The sequence below is a fragment of the Dreissena polymorpha genome, chromosome 3, assembly GCF_020536995.1.
Source record: "Dreissena polymorpha isolate Duluth1 chromosome 3, UMN_Dpol_1.0, whole genome shotgun sequence".
Classification (NCBI taxonomy): Eukaryota; Metazoa; Mollusca; class Bivalvia; order Myida; family Dreissenidae; genus Dreissena; species Dreissena polymorpha.
In genome coordinates, this window is record NC_068357.1 from 33,826,883 (window position 1) to 33,843,628 (window position 16,746).

Genomic DNA, 16,746 nt, shown 5'->3' on the forward strand with positions numbered 1-16,746 from the left:
CAAATTGTTTCTTTAGAACAGATGATTTTGTTTTGACATTTATTTATTTTAAAAAGGGACCGTTTTAAAGTTGGAAAGATGTTTTTCCATGTCTACATTATTATATGTTCTTAATATTGTCAATTAATAATCGCCTAAATATTACAAGTAATTCAACATTTCTATGTTGGAGGAAATCATTGGTACGGGGGTATGATGTTTTCTCCCCCTTATAATTTCTGCCATATTATATATGTGTTATGTTATTCTGTTGTAACACTTAACCCTTTCAGTGCGGGAACCGAATTTTAAAGGCCTTTGCAAACAGTTTGGATCCAGATGAGACGCCACAGAACGAGGCGTCTCATCAGGATCCAAACTGTTTGCTATTCTGATAGTATTCTTTGAAAAAAATCGAAGAAAATGCTAATTTTAGAAATTCAGCAGACGACATTTTAGCAGACGACCTTTTTGTGTTCAAGCGTCTTAGAGTTCATAGCTCTAAGGAAGGCTCTTTCTATACCAACACGGAAACCTCAACATATACGTGCAAAAGTGTTCGCATTATTTTTGCCAGGGACACAACCAAATCATAGCCAGTAACGTCTCCAAAGGAATGAAAACAATGACTGTTTCAAACACCAAGTCGTTCACTCAAGAAACTTGGAATAGAGATGGATAAATCTCATTGATTTCTTTTTATGACATTATATAATATGATATACGTTCAACAGATGTCAACAATTTGAGCCAAATATCGGAACTCAACATAACCATTTTGGTACTCCACATTTTAGTAGACAATGTGTCCCAGGGAAACGGTTGATTTTTTTGTGGGTAAAACGCGAACACTGCATACATGGTTCGTTTTGTCCGTTTGAAAAATGCTGAAATTCACTCTATCCATACACACTCACAAAACAACGAAATCACGCTTAGGAACAGTGTCGACTGCCTGCGTTGACGGTATAACGAGAAATAAATAAATTATTGTGTTTTTGTGGGGTTGGGTTCTGGTTCCTATAATGAACGGGGTTCGAACTTGATCACCAATGGTCGATCGGGGGTCATCACGGTGTTTAGAGTAGCATGAATGGGCTCACGTTCGTACTGCAAGTTGAAGTTTTGCACGATCTGGAAACAAACGATACAGCTTGATTATGATAAAAGCTTTTTGTGATGTGTAGGAATCAATTGACTAAGTGGATTGTCGCGAAAACAACCAAATGTACTCATTACTCGATACTTGTTTTATATTGATGTCCAAAATGTTGACACCTATGTATGCCCACATTAACTGTTAATTATTTTACAAATACCGTGTCTAAATTTGCAATACCTTTGTAAGGGCGATGTGCATCTCTTGTTCGGCGAAACGTCGTCCTGCAATTAAAATATAACAATAACTAAGAAACAAATCTTGTTATACGCCCGTTAAAAAGGTCGGTCTGACGGGCGGGCGGGCAGTTAGGCGGCGTCCTTTAGAATGATGCCCTCTTAATAACTCAAACAGTTCAAATCGAGTCATCATGAAACTGGGTGATAATCATTTTTGGCATTAAACTCAATTTACATTTGAAAAAGTGATTTACTTAAAGCTTTGAAGAGAACAGGTTTTCCCTTGTTAATCATTATGTATTGTGGATAAAACTTTTTATTACACATAGGAGCCTTACCAATGCACATGCGTGCCCCGTGACCCCAAACGAGGCTGGACAGGCCTTTTAGAGTGGCGTCCATCTTGCTGTCTTTCAGCCACCGCTCCGGCTTGAAGCTGTCGTTGTCGGGAAAGAGCTTCTCGTCGCGAAACATGCCGTACAAGTTTGCCTGTATGTGCGTCTGAAATTGTACAGTGAACGTTATCGTGAAATATGTCGTTCAAGTTTGCCTGAATGTACGTCTGAAATTGTAGAGTGGACGTTATTGTGAAACATGTCGCACAAGTGTTTTTTTTCTATGTGAGTACATATGAAACATGACTTACAAGTTTGCCTGAATGTACGCCAGAAATCGAACAGTGGGCGGTATCGTGTATCTCTGCGACATGTTTTGTAAACGCCCGCCAATGCATGATCATTTACAAGTATGTTTTCACAAATATGTTTGTATTCTCTCGAAGCATAGAATTGTATTGTACTCAGGTGGAAACTATAACAATGTTTGATAGGTACATCGCAGTTTTATCCGATATATTTTATACTTTATATATTATTAAGCATAGTTTAGAGAATATTTAATTAACTGCGGACTACACAGGCTAATCTTTACGCCCATGTATTCAGCCCCGTGTGTCGCAGAGTAGGGCTCATATGATGTATCAGGGTGCAGAATCAGGGGCTTACAGAATGTAAACACACCGTTAAGAACTTTATTTTTTCAAATAACTCAACTTATTGAAATACTTAAAAAAATCTTTAGTGCATACAAGGCAGTTTTTTTTGCAGTTTGTGTCGATATCTTAACGTATAAGAATTAATCCTTGAATACGTCTGAAATCGGTGACAAGATTTCATCTTGCGTGATGCATAACCATGTACATGAATGCAGTAAAAATATAATTTTTAACAAGAACATGCTTATTAGATAAAGTAATTCTGGTGCATTGCACATTGCCATAAGTAGCATAAAAAATATGTCTTTAATGCACACGTTGAAATTTAAAAAAAAATGTTTGAAAAAGTTATTTGAATAATGCACCATTTTACCGGTGTGTTAAATGCCCTAACGCTTAATTGCGAACCCCACAAAGTAACGTTATTCTACACCCTGATATGTTGAAGGCACTTACCCCGGCTGGAATGTGGTGTCCGCACACCTCCATGTCCTCCTGTGTTATTCTACTGGTGGCCCAAGAAATAGGGTATTTGCTGAAACAACGAGCAGTCAAACTGAAATGACGAACGGACTTGAATAATGCGAATCAGAACCCACACTTTCCGCAAAAACTGGATTTTTGCTAAGAGACTTTCGTTAAACAGAAAATATCATTACAGCGGAATGTGTCATCCCTGATTAGCCTGTGCGGACTGCACAGGCTGATATGGGACGACACTTTACGCACATGCATAAAACCCCCTTTTCACAGAGCGAGGCCCGTTTATATTCGTAGGCATGAAATGTCGTGGTTTTTAGCATTAATTCGAGGACTTGTGCATTCGTACATTTCTGATTATGGAAAAAGCATCGTTCATTTACCAATGTGCTTGTGTTAACTCTTTCACATTAAAAGGCAAAGTGAAAATGGCCATGTGCAAACAGCTTAAAACCAGGACAGCCTGCGAGTAACTCGCAGTCTGTTCAGGTTTTCTGCTGTTTGCTGCTCATCCGTATTTAAATGAAATAAGGACGTTAAAACTTGAATCTAGTAAAAAAAAGGTCTTTAATTAAATTTAACTTTCTTAGGGACTACAAAAGCATGAAAATACGTATCTAAGTGGTAAGGGGTTAAACTAGTGGATTGGTTAAACCACGAAATCAACAACAATTAATGCCCCATGAATAATAAATGATAAGATGGAGAAATATTGACCTATTCGCCTATTTGAGTGCTTACGGAATGTAATTGGCATAATAGGGTGCATGTGGTGATCATAAAATATAATTTAATTTTATATTTAAACATTTGCTGTGAATGTTAAAATAATTCTCTATATCACCCTGTGTAGAAATGTGAATATTTTCCTGGATATATGTTTTATTAACGATCTGTGGCCACTTTTTTTTCAAAGATAATTTAGTTGGTGAAACAGGGCTCCTCAGCATGTGGGTAAAGTGTCTGCCCAAATTAGCATGTGAACAGACTAATACCGCACGACACTTTCCGTCTTATGTGGATGTTTACTAACACTAGGCTCTCTTTAAACGAAAGATACTATACAAGGGGAGAGTTTCGTCCCTAATTAGCCTGTACCTACTGCACAGACCAAACAGACGACAGTTAAAGGGGCCTTTTCACAGATTTTTCACAGATTTTGGCATGTATTGAAGATTGTCATTAAATGCTTTATATTGATAAATGTAAACATCGGATCTAAAAAGCTAAAGTAAATTAACAAGAATAAAGATAGAAAAAAGTAACCCTTAATTGGGCTCGAACCACTGACCCCTGGAGTAAAAGCCTATCGCTAAGACCACTCGGCCATCCGTGCTCATACAATTTATACTTTATACTTTATATAAGCAATCCTCGTAGTATCAATAAATATATCGACAACAACAGAACACTCCAAATTATTCAATCGTTTCGCGTTGCAACGCTTAATAATTTTCACGTTTTTTTAATCGTCAAAAGGTGTATATAATGGATATTTTAGAGCATGTTAAATGTTCTGTATACTGTTTCCTCGCAAATACCATAACTACAACGAAAACTTGCGAATCTGAAACATTAAAAAAAAATTTTTTGTCAATTAACTAAAACGTGACAAGGCCCCTTTAACGCACATGCATTTAACCCTGTTTTCCCAGATCGACGTTCACACATACCGAAGGGCCTCCTTGAGTACTGCCTTCACGTAGGTTAGTTTGGAGATGTTTTCGGCGTTTATATCCTTGCTATCACCCAAAACGGCCTTGGTTTCTTCGTACATCTTTTGTTGGGCTTCCGAATTCTCAGCCAAGCAGTATAAGGTCCACAGCATGGCATTGGAAGTCTAAAAGAGGCGTATATATGCTCTAAATGCATCAACATAATATATGACGCTAGATAGTACAGATTGCGCGACTCTTCTAAGCGAATGCCCAAGATAAGCCTGTGCGGACCGCACAGGCTAATCTGGGAAAACACTTTACGCACATGCATAAGCAACAATGTTCCCAGAAAGGAGAATCATATTATAAACAACGCATTTGGCTTACGGTTTCTGTGGCGGCCGCAAGGATGTCAACGGCGGTTGATAGGGCGTCGTCGGTTGTGAGCGACTCCTGGGACAGCATGTACGTCAGGAAGGGGACCCGCTGTTCCGACGCCACGTCCTTTGATGCCGAAGGGAGCTGGACTGTTTTCTCTAACTCCGCGACTCTCTGTAACCAAAAGAGATAACGTGGGTATCCGTGCTAATAATTATATTTATGCGCGTTTTTTCCTTCTGTCTTAAAGTTGTACTGTCCCCGTCAATTCGTATGATAAATATCAAAGGATTCCGTGTTTTTACAAAGTTTTATGTAAGTGTCATAACATGGTAAGGGGTAAGATAATAACAAAATTTTACAAAAACGGCCATATGATAAAAAATGTTTATATGCACATATGACGGGTAGAGCTGTTGAACATTTACGCGATGCACTGCTATTGCTGATTTTTTATCCGGCCTTAAAATTCGCGTACCTTATTGATAAAAAATAAGTTCCTGTTTATATGGGCAAAACATCTTTAGTATTTAAGAAAATATAAATAAAAAGGTAGCGTGTTTTATGGTATATTTTATTCAATTCGTACCTTATTGATGAAATACCGGCCCAATTGGAAGACGGCGTCCGAGTGGTACTCAAACTTCTTCCACAGTTTCGTTGGGTAGAGTTTGTAGATTGGCACGTTGAACATGAGGGGCTGGAGGTACTTGAAAAACTCCTGTAAATGATCGATAAACTGCTGCGCTTTGGTCGGCGTCGGTTTGGAGAAGCAGCCGATCCTCTCCTCGAAAAGGAACGTACCGATTGCTGAAATAAATTTAAAGACTACGAAAACGTGTTTTTTAAGTGATAAACTATAATAATAAACTATCGACAGTTTTTCAACTATATCTTATGTCACAGATGCATATATAAAGGAGTTGGAATTACTTAAAAAAATAATTATTTAAAAGAAAAAACAATAGGAGGTCATATTTAAATATATAAAATATCCAGAAATAAAAAAATAGGAAATCTCTGAAAACAGGAAATATGGATATATTTGGTATTGTTTTCCAGTTATTTTAATACTTAATTAAACCTGTTTTTATATTGTATTCTGCAAATGATGTGTCACCAACCCTTTAAATATGGTCGTTAATATCCTTCAAATGTGTTACATGATTTCTTATTGTATTACTAAAGCAGTGTTGATGTAAGTATTAATACAACTGTTTTATTTTGATTTATCTAAAATCATTATAATATAAAGAAAAAATAATAAGTAGAATACATATGAGCCGTGTTCTGTGAAGGGGGGGGGGGTTAAATGCATGTGCGTAAAGTGTCGTCCCAGATCAGCTTGAGCAGCTCGCACAGGCTAATCAGGAACAACACTTTCCGCTTTTAGAAGATTTTTGCTAAGAAGAGACTTTTTTAAAACGAAAAAAATCAGAAAAGCGGAAAGTGTCGTCCCTAATTAGCCTGTGCGAATTGCTCAGGCTAATCCGGAACCACATGTTGCGCGCATGCATTTAATCTTCTTTTCACAGAGCGCGGTTCATATTATTTTTTACCGAGATTTCAACCTAGGGGCATTGAACAACAAAATCTGCTTCGCGCTTTCTCTGCCGAATTCTCATTTTACCCATTTATGCATAGCGTCTGGAAAAAGGCCATGATGCGGCGTCTCATCTGGGTCTGCGCTGTTTGCTTAAAGGAATTTCTATAGGAAATATTCTAAATATTGAAATAAATATACTAGACATCCCTAATTTTGGAAATTAATTGATCCAATTAAGAAGGATGGGAGAGTCCACTAGGCATAAATGGGTTAATTTTAAAACGCATTTGTTGGAGAAATGTGTTAAGACCGCATGTTTATTTCACTTACTTCGATTGATGATGATCCATTAACGACACAAACAGTTTAATAGTTTTCTTATTCAAGAGCGTTAATTCGCGTTTGTGAATGTTAAGTTAAAAAATGCATTCTTTTCTAATCTCAACATTAAAAAAGATATTCGTCTGTGAACAGCCCCCCTTTATACTGTGCACACACTAACCATGCAGCCTAGTTATGTCAATGGTATTCAATGTGCTGACGTCATTTACAAATTAACAAACATTGTACTTTATCGTATTATTTAAAAGGAGATAAATACGACCTAAAATAGAATCAGAAGAAAAGAAATCATGATTCGGCTTTCACAATGAACGCCCACTCTTTTCAACGCATTAACGTATACTTTAGATTGAAGTGTACGTATCCAGAGCAAAGTTTATAAACTGGAACAGCTAAAACGAGTGTGATAATATTATTTCAACCGAAGAAATGGATTTAATCACAAGATATGATTTATATAAATATTAGTTTATGAATGGACGGTATCTTAAAATAACATAATTTCACGTTACCCTACATTAACGCTACCAGTCAATACTTCCATGTATATATGTACATTCAAAATTTCAGAACACTAGTTTAAGATTAAAAAATAATAAGATACACATCGTTCATTTCTTACGAGTATTATTACTAAACATTTTATTATCTTAAGTTTCCTTGTTGTGTTGTATTTGATTACCGGTATACATTGTTACCATCATAAATGTTGAATAGTTATTGTTGTTGTACTTACAGACAGATCAAACGCGTGTTATATTCGGCAATTACACTTTTTTATTATTGAGGTTCGCTCTGGGAAAACGGGGTTTAATGCATGGCAATCAGGGACGACAGTTTCCGTTTTTATGGAATTTTTCGGTTGCAGGAAGCGTTTTCTATGAAAATCCAGTCTATGGGGAATGTGACGTCCAGTCTATGCGGAATGTGACGTCCAGTCTATGCGGAATGTGACGTCCAGTCTATGGGGAATGTGACGTCCAGTCTATGGGGAATGTGACGTCCAGTCTATGCGGAATGTGACGTCCAGTCTATGGGGAATGTGACGTCCAGTCTATGGGGAATGTGACGTCCAGTCTATGCGGAATGTGACGTCCAGTCTATGCGGAATGTGACGTCCAGTCTATGGGGAATGTGACGTCCAGTCTACGGGGAATGTGACGTCCAGTCTATGCGGAATGTGACGTCCAGTCTATGCGGAATGTGACGTCCAGTCTATGGGGAATGTGACGTCCAGTCTATGCGGAATGTGACGTCCAGTCTATGGGGAATGTGACGTCCAGTCTATGCGGAATGTGACGTCCAGTCTATGCGGAATGTGACGTCCAGTCTATGCGGAATGTGACGTCCAGTCTATGCGGAATGTGACGTCCATGATTAGCTTGAACAGACTGAACAGGCTTATCTGGGACTACACTTTACGTACAAGACTTGAGCCCAGAGCAATATTTCGATTATAACTGTTACTGATTTATATGAAAGCTATATTGCTTTGTGTTGTTGTTTTTCTTATTTATTTTCAAATATTTTTTTTTCAATAAAACTTTTTTTTCTGAAATATTTGTTTTTACTATGACTTGATTATACTGTTATACTGTTGAATATCCTGAGTATGCCAACAATTTTGTTTTTTAACAATGACTTGCATATCAAGTATGGTTTTAAACACGAACAATGTATTGGGAGTATATATATATGTGACCTTTAAATATCGCAGATTCAAGAAATGTCCCGGTTGTCCCCATTTATAAACTTTCTTGGGCTGCAAGTAAAGAGACATTTAAATAAAGCAATGCCTTTCAAATAACTTTCTTATGCACTCTAAAGTGGCGCGCAAACTAAATAGAAAAAAGAGATGTTTCGACTGAAGTTCTAGTGAACTTACTAGGGTGCCGTTTCCATTAAACAAATGATTACAACTAGAGTAGACATACTGTTATCAAAATGCGACACCCGCACTTGCTGTTTTTACAAGATTCATGCTGTCTAGTAACATTTACAACGTGTCGCGTGACAGTCTCATAAGAATACTTTAATTAAGAATATACCTGCTTTAAATCATAAAATATGCTTTATCAATCAGTGACATACAAGTTGACAGATAAGAAATAGGTTTATGCTACTTGCTGATTTCTGCTCCGCTCCGGCATTACTGAACTAGCCGTATTACGTTTGTCGGCCTATGTATGAGTCGTCTTCATACGTTAGAGCGCTCGGAACTGTACTACAATACCACTAGCCTTACTTTTCAGACAATATATGTGTATGAGTGTATATAATAATGGAAATATTGCTTTGGTCGATTGTTCCAAGAATATGTATCAGCCTCGTGGCTTGCGCTTTGTCGCATGGCAATCGAAGCAACGCCGCTCTTATCAATCTCCACGCAGAGTTGTCGTTCCTTGCTCTCACATACAATCTCTGCCATCACAAGAAAATCCTACCAGAATTGGTAAGATTTTATTTTATTGGTTTAGGTATAAAATTATGAAAAGTAGTATCATTTTCTTTTACATTTTGAAAATAGTTTATAAGTTAAGGTTCATAATATAAAAAATAAATAGATTAAAATAAGTAAAAATAACAACGGTTAAATAATTGTACCACGTGGCTAGGCTATCATCACGTGGTTGGTTATGAAGGCAAGGATTCGATCCAGCAATGCTGGTTCCCTTAAAATCTCTGCGCGGAGGTTGCACTCTTATATTACGTCATAACGAATGCCAGTCGTCCGCACATACGCTTGCGACAATCGGTTAACGAATTATTTAGAGCTTCTGACAACGTGATAATAAAATTGATATTTTTGCAGATTTTACACAACGTTACATCACCTCCTATTATGTAATACAGCATAAGCATAGTGGTTATTATACAATAGTCTAATGTGAAATACATGTTACAGCAACCTTCGTATATCTGTCGAATTCGTGACACAGTCATCGCGCCTTTATTTCAAGACATGGCAGATAAAAACGGTTGCCATCTGAGACGCGACTAGACGTGGCATTTTATTCGACACTGCCACAGTTAACCAATCGCTAAATGAGCTGTGAACTGACGTCATCAAATACGAAAAGGATTCAATGCGAAATTGATTCATCCAAAAAACTACCGCATAGTACATTCAGAGAACATGATCAAATCCTATCGGTCACCTCACCCTTGTGTCGCCATAGTGACGTACTATGTCGCGCAATTTGAAACAACCCGACACTGACCGTTCCCATGGCAACACCCCAATCACGCTGCCCTTGTACCCATGGCAACACCCCAATCACGCTGCCCTTGTAAACACTTTTATTTCGCTAAATACCATCACGACCACGTTGACACAAAACGTTGCGTTTTTGATAATGAATATCATTTAAAACAAGCGGACTCCGTTAGGCTTCGCTAAAGTTGTGGTGAAACACTATCGCAGTGTGTTAAACGCCTCTTTCATATCTACATTTCAGTAAATTCGTATTAAGCTTAACAGTGCATGTTAAAGTAACACATTTGTATCTTTCTACTGACATTCTCAAAGCACTTAATATCACCAAGACGTGGACGCGTATTTGTAAATAGACGGAATTAAAAACCCACATAACTGCAACACATTCTCTAACATGTCGCTTTTTCACGTGTGTTATTTTCTTTATCGTCGTATTGGTTTCATTCTAACGTTTTCGACCGCGAAACCGCTGGGTTTTACATCAATGACCAACACATGGGCATACAGACAGCATTAAGACATGACGCCTTAACCAATACCCCTTACGATGGTTACCTGCACATACGGTTTCAGTGTGCACTCTGAACCAGTCAAAGCTCGGTTGGAGGTTGGGCCTATACCACAACCTCCGCGCGGTGATTTGACTGGAACCAGCACAGCTACATCAAACCCCTCCCTTCATGACGAACCACGTGATGATAGCCTAGCCACGTGGTACAATTATTTTCCCGTTGTTTTTTTCCTGTTGTTTTTTTTCAATTTAGGTAAATTTTTGTATTATTAACTTTTTCCCTTTTTTCAAATTAAAAGAAAATGATACTACATCTTTAAATATAATACTTAAAAAAGTACCAAAAGTACCAAATGTGGTAAGATTTTCTTTTGGTGGCAGAGCTTGTATGTGGAAGCATGGAATGACAACTCTGCATGGAAGTTGGGCCTAAACCACTTACATTCAAACGCCCATTTGAAGAGTTCCTTCTCGAGACCGACCACCTCATCGTTGGATTGACGCACGTCGGCCAGGTGCGCAACAAAATCGTTTCCAACGTCGTTCATCGGTCCGCAGAAGTCCAGCACCTCCTTCATTTTAAGCATCTTTGGTGCGGTGACCGTTCGAAGCTTGTACCAGTTCTCACCTTTGCTGAATATGGTCAAAATGAATACTGAAACTTTGGTCATAAGACTTATTTTATGCTGGTAGAATCTGATGCTGATAGTATATTTTACTACATATAACTATGTATTCTTTAGGGAAATACATAGAAAGCAAAGTCATAAATCGTTTTCTACACTGGCTTTGATTACCGGGTATACGTTACCATCGGCTTTAATACGCAATTTAATGTAAGCAATGTTTCTTCATATTGTGTATACTGACTTTATTTATCAGATGAAAGAAAGCTTCTACGCCAGCGCAGAAAATAACAGTTTTTGTTTTCATTTACACTCGATATCATTCAATCTGAACAATCCAAACACTGGTCTCGCACATATATCAGAGGTGGAAACGGGGATTGCTCGCACAATATTCAGACTAGTTTTACGTTTGCAAATAAGACCAAGACGTATTCACATGTCTGTAAATAGACCCAAATTATAACCGACATTGACTCAACAAACTCGCACATGACGTTTCGTGACTCGATGTTGTCCTGTTTTAGCAGCACATGCTGACACGAGCACGATGATAAAAACGCTTTGATATCATTTTTTAACTCATTTATGCCTAGTGGACCCTGCCATCCTTCTAAATTGGATCAATTTATTTCCAAAATTATGGATGTCTAGTATATGTATTTCTATATTTAGAATATTTCTTACAGAAATTCCTTTACGTCTAGAAAAAGGCCTTGGCATGATGCGGCGTCTCATCAGGGTCTGCGCTGTTTACTTAAAGGAATTTCTGTAAGAAATATTCTAAATATAGAAATAAATATACTAGACATCCCTAATTTGGGAAATAAATTGATCCAATTTAGAAGGATGGGAGAGTCCACAAGGCATAAATGGGTTAACTTTGACTGATGCTACATACAGTAAGTTTTTTTTAAACAAACAACACAGCAACACATAATTTAGCATAAATAAATAAGGACGGAAACAACCATAAAATTAACGAACGCTCTTCGGACAAAAAAACAACAACAAACACCCAACTATACGACATGTATGGACGGATTAATAACGAATGAGCTAAACGCAAAAACGAAATAACAAAGAAATGCAAGTGCAAGTGCCGCAATAATAAACATGTCTTACTCGTTGACGAGTCCGAGGTCTAGATTTTTCTGTCGTCTGTAGTGAGCTATGGGCTCCATCTCACGCCGTATCGGGTACCTGCCCTCTGACCTTATGACCTTGGAGTACTCGTGGGGGTCACTGACGACCACGGTACTGATGGTGGCAATCTTTTCTTTGTAAATTGGACCATGTTCGATTGCCCTCTTCTTGTATGCCTATTAAAGAAACCGTTTAATTTTTTTTATAAAATTGTATACATGTTTTATATTTCTATTATTATATGTTAGTATTTGTACTTTGTTTAAAAATGATACAATTTAGTTTGACTGATAAAGCTTGAATAGTGCATATATATTTTTTAACAAAAGGAACACATGCTACCTGTTTTTGAGACTGCAAGCACTCTTTACCAGACAAAAGAAAACCTTTTACAATAAATTCGTATTCGTTTAAGTTCTCACTAAATATATTCTGCATTTCTGTAGAGACAGGTATGTGCATAGTCCTTGCTTAAAGCTTCATTTTTCAGAAATAGAAAATTCCGGGTAACGCCTTAGCCATGCCCCGTAACAAACAGAAGGATCGGAACAAAAACAAACACAACAGAGCTAATATCAATTAAATGAGTCGTTTTCTGAGAAAGCTGGGCATAATGGATGTGCGTAAAGTGTCGTCACAGATTAGCCTGTGCAATCCGCACAGGCTCATCAGGGACGACACTTTCGCCTTTTATGCCATTTTTCGTTTAAATGAAGAGTGTTCTTAGCATTAATCCAATGTAGGCGGAAAGTGTCGTCCCTGATTAGCCTGTGCGGACTGCACGGGCTAATCTGGGTCGACACTTTACGCACATGCATTATGCCCAGTTTTCTCAGAACGCGACTCAAATAACAAACGAGAGCATCCCAATACATACCTCGTGCATTTTGTTAAATCGTAAACCGTCCTTCTTAAAATAGTCAAATAACGTTCCCACTATCGGAAGACCTTTGGGTGCTGGAATTTCTTCGAAGCTCTTTAGTTCAGAAGATGCGGCTGGTATGTCACGCGAGATTTGAGATTCATTCCGCCATAATGGTTTTGTGTTTAGTATGTTTTTAAACGGGCACTGAAATAGTTTATTATTGAACGTGCAAAACGAACACAGATCAATCGTTACATAATATGTGCTCAATTTAAATCAGTTTAATTGGACATTATCAAATTCATATATTATTTTAATACAATTTTAGTTCGGACACATTTATCAATTTACAGGAAGTTGTCAGGTTTATTTTTACTTCAACTGTTGTCTTGATTTTGGTATATGTTTAAATCAATGGTAATTATATTAAAAATCTGTCAGCATCTTTAACATGTTTTAAAATCAAATTTATAAGTTTTTGGAAAATATATACGGTTATGACTAAAATTTTCTTTAAAATATTTTGAAGCCAAAGTCGAATTGCCAAAACGTAAGCTCTACCCCAAGTGTCACTAAATTTGAGTTCCGTTGTACGTCGTACATTTATATCCTTTCTCTCTTGGTATTATAAGTATTTAAGTGTTTGCTAAGTTTAATGTATCATTTACAATTACATATATATGTGAACTATTCATGGAAAAGTAAAACTTACAGTTGCCGTCCGTTCTTGCTCAAGCACAAACGCCGAGGGCGTTGTGGTATTTCGTGATGTTGCTGATGTTGACACAACGCGTTTCAATGCGCTTGGGCTTACTGTTTTTATCATGTTGCATGTTTTTATGGCCGCCATTTTGTTTTCAGGAAGATTCTGAAAAAAATCACATTAATATAATAAATAACGCGCCTTAAGTGTGCGCTTTTTCATAAAGCAAATGACCATATTAATTGTCCCACGTATTGTGATTGTAAAATGAAAAATATGCAAAAAATTAGTAGTAGAAGTAGTAGTAGAAGTAGTAGTAGTAGTAGTAGTAGTAGTAGTAGTAGTAGTAGTAGTAGTAGTAGTAGTAGTAGTAGTAGTAGTAGAAGTATTAGTAGTAGTAGAAGTAGTAGTAGTAGAAGTAGTAGTAGTAGTAGTAGTAGTAGTAGTAGTAGTAGTAGTAGTAGTAGTAGTAGTAGTAGTAGTAGTAGTAGTAGTAGTTGTGGTAGTAGTAGTAGTAGTAGTAGTAGTAGTAGTAGTAGTAGTAGTAGTAGTCGTAGTAGTAGTAGTAGTAGTAGTAGTAGTAGTAGTAGTAGTAGTAGAAGTAGTAGAAGTAGTAGAAGTAGTAGTGGGAGTAGTGGTAGTAGTAGTAGTAGTGATAGAAGTAGTAGTAGTAGTGGCAGTAGTAGTAGTAGTAGTAGTAGTAGTAGTAGTAGTAGTAGTAGTAGTAGTAGAAGTAGCAGCAGTAGTAGTAGTGGTAGTAGTAGTAGTAGTAGTAGTAGTAGTAGTAGTAGTAGTAGTAGTAGTAGTAGTAGTAGTAGTAGTAGTAGTAGTAGTAGTAGTAGTAGTAGTAGTAGTAGAAGAAGCAGCAGCAGCAGTAGTAGTAGTAGTTGTTGTTTTTGTAGCAGAAGCAGCAGTTGCAGTAGTAGTTAATAGACAATGAAATAAGACATTGGTCACGATATAATATATTTGGTATGAGGTAGCTAGAATATTGGTTATTCGATTGCTATTTACATCTACCCCTCTATATAGATTGATAGAGGGCATGAATACAGTATTGATTAGGTGACAGAGCAAACCAGTTTCATATGACACGTGACATCATATTACCGAATGCCTGTCAAATCTTCTTATAATTATTATCGTTTAAAGCATAACACATCGGTATTATTTTCAATACGTTTATGACGCCAATGCTCGTGTTTAAAGATTAAACGCTAATTGTTTAACAATGAAGAAATACGGCTCCTATTGTCATATATAATGTATAAGAATCGTGTGACGTAAATGAAATACTTGTTTGCTTATTAGGAATGAAAACACAAGTATTTACCATTTAAAAATATTGGAAACCCATAACATTGTAAAATAACAGTCCGCTCAAGTGTGACTTAAACAAGCTTATCGTCGAATTTACTCTAAATATCAATATTTATTGCAATAATACAATAAGATTCGAACGAAAATCGCTCACTGTATTGCTTGTGGTTAGTTATAACGGCAGGGATTTGATATCAAGCTATGTTCGGAAAGGCTCTTAAATTCTAAGCATACACTCGATTTTTGAGATATTTTCGAAACATTAAATTTAAAGTTAATGCAATTGGAACAGTGTAGAATTGAATATTATTGGCTATACTACTAAAATGCTGCCATGTTTTGTTTTGTTCAAGATCTTTCTACAAATTTTAGTTCCATTGAATATTAATCTTAGATAAAATCGTCTTTTATGATCACTACATTCCTAACATAAATGACATAGGCTAGTCAGGGATGACACTTTCCGCCATAAGTGAATGTTCGCTAAGAAGAGTTTTCCTTTAAACGAAAAATACCGTAAATGCGGAAAATGTAGTCGCTGATTGCCCAAGCATCTCTGTGGCGACACTTCACGCACATGCATTTAGCCCCGTTTGTTTCAGAGCGAGGCTCTATATTTATACCGAAACCCGTTATAAAAAGGGCGTGGCTTGAAGGTTATAAGACTAAACACCTCATTAAATTAAGATCCTAATTTCAAAAAAATGTTTTATAAAGAAAATACTGGCAAAAAAACAGAAGCTTTTTTAAAACTTATCATTTTCGCCGAAACATTCTTCTAAGCATAACAAATAACGTAACGAACAGATAAATATACAGATAAATGGCGGCGCAAAATCAACATAATTGAACCCATTTATGCCTAGCGTCTAGAAAAAAGGCCTTGGCAAACAGCGTAGACCCAGATGAGACGCCACATGATGCGGCGTCTCTTCAGGGTCTGCGCTGTTTGCTTAAAGGAATTTCCGTAAGAAATATTCTAAATATAGAAACAAGTATACTAGACATCCCTAATTTTGGAAATAAATTGATCCAATTTAGTAGGATGGGAGAGTCCACTAGGCATAAATGGGTTAAACATAGCACCTATCACAGAGGTGGACGAAACGGATAATGCAATTTTAACAAAAATATCGTCAACATGTCCAAATACTTTAAACTGATTGTATCTAAGATTACGCAAACGCTTTGTATTCGTCGTGTCCTTGTTTTATTTCACGATACACATATGGGCCATGCTATGTGAAAAGGGGGTTAAATGTATTTCCGTAAAATGTCGTCCAAAGTTAGCCCGTGCAGTCCGCACAGGCTAATCAGGGACCACAATTTCCGCTTTTATGATATTTTTCGTTTTAAAGAAAGTCTCTACTAGGCAAAAATTAAGTTTAGGTGGAAAGTGTCGTCCCTTCCCTTATTAGCCTGTGCGGATTGCACCAGTAAATCTGGGGCGACACTTTACGCACATGCATTAAACTCCATTTTCACAGAGCAAGGCGAATATTATTCTTAACTGGACCGTTAGAATGGTGGATGCAGCTAAATGATGACTATAATAGCCGTACATGCAATGAGAAGCGTATCTACTGACGTCGTTATTATCAAGGCAAGTAATAATTGTAGCAAATAAATTCATTCACACTTGT

The 16,746-nt window shown here is 37.1% G+C and overlaps 1 protein-coding gene across 1 annotated transcript; it reads right to left on the minus strand.

Annotated features, from left to right (window-relative positions):
* Nucleotides 1–819: 819 nt before the first annotated feature.
* On the minus strand, nt 820–13,930 carry LOC127872141 (cytochrome P450 10-like). The gene is made up of 11 exons (XM_052415469.1): nt 13,793–13,930; nt 13,093–13,284; nt 12,195–12,391; nt 10,886–11,076; nt 5,417–5,637; nt 4,837–5,001; nt 4,465–4,631; nt 2,768–2,846; nt 1,656–1,818; nt 1,319–1,362; nt 820–1,113 (listed from the first exon to the last, which is right to left on the minus strand). Exons 1-11 carry the CDS (start codon nt 13,928–13,930, stop codon nt 1,000–1,002), a joined length of 1,671 nt encoding a protein of 556 aa, XP_052271429.1. The 3' UTR covers nt 820–999.
* Between the last annotated feature and the right edge of the window lie 2,816 nt (nt 13,931–16,746).

What these genes read in the sequence shown, in the direction of transcription:
- LOC127872141 (XM_052415469.1), bottom strand. Translation starts at nt 13,930, where the DNA reads ATGGCGGCCATAAAAACATGCAACATGATAAAAACAGTAAGCCCAAGC. An exon ending in TTGCGGCCGCCACAGAAACC is followed by an intron (nt 4,632 to 4,836) that starts GTAAGCCAAATG and finishes CGCCTCTTTTAG; the next exon opens with ACTTCCAATGCCATGCTGTG. An exon ending in GACACCACATTCCAGCCGGG is followed by an intron (nt 1,819 to 2,767) that starts GTAAGTGCCTTC and finishes GTACAATTTCAG; the next exon opens with ACGCACATACAGGCAAACTT.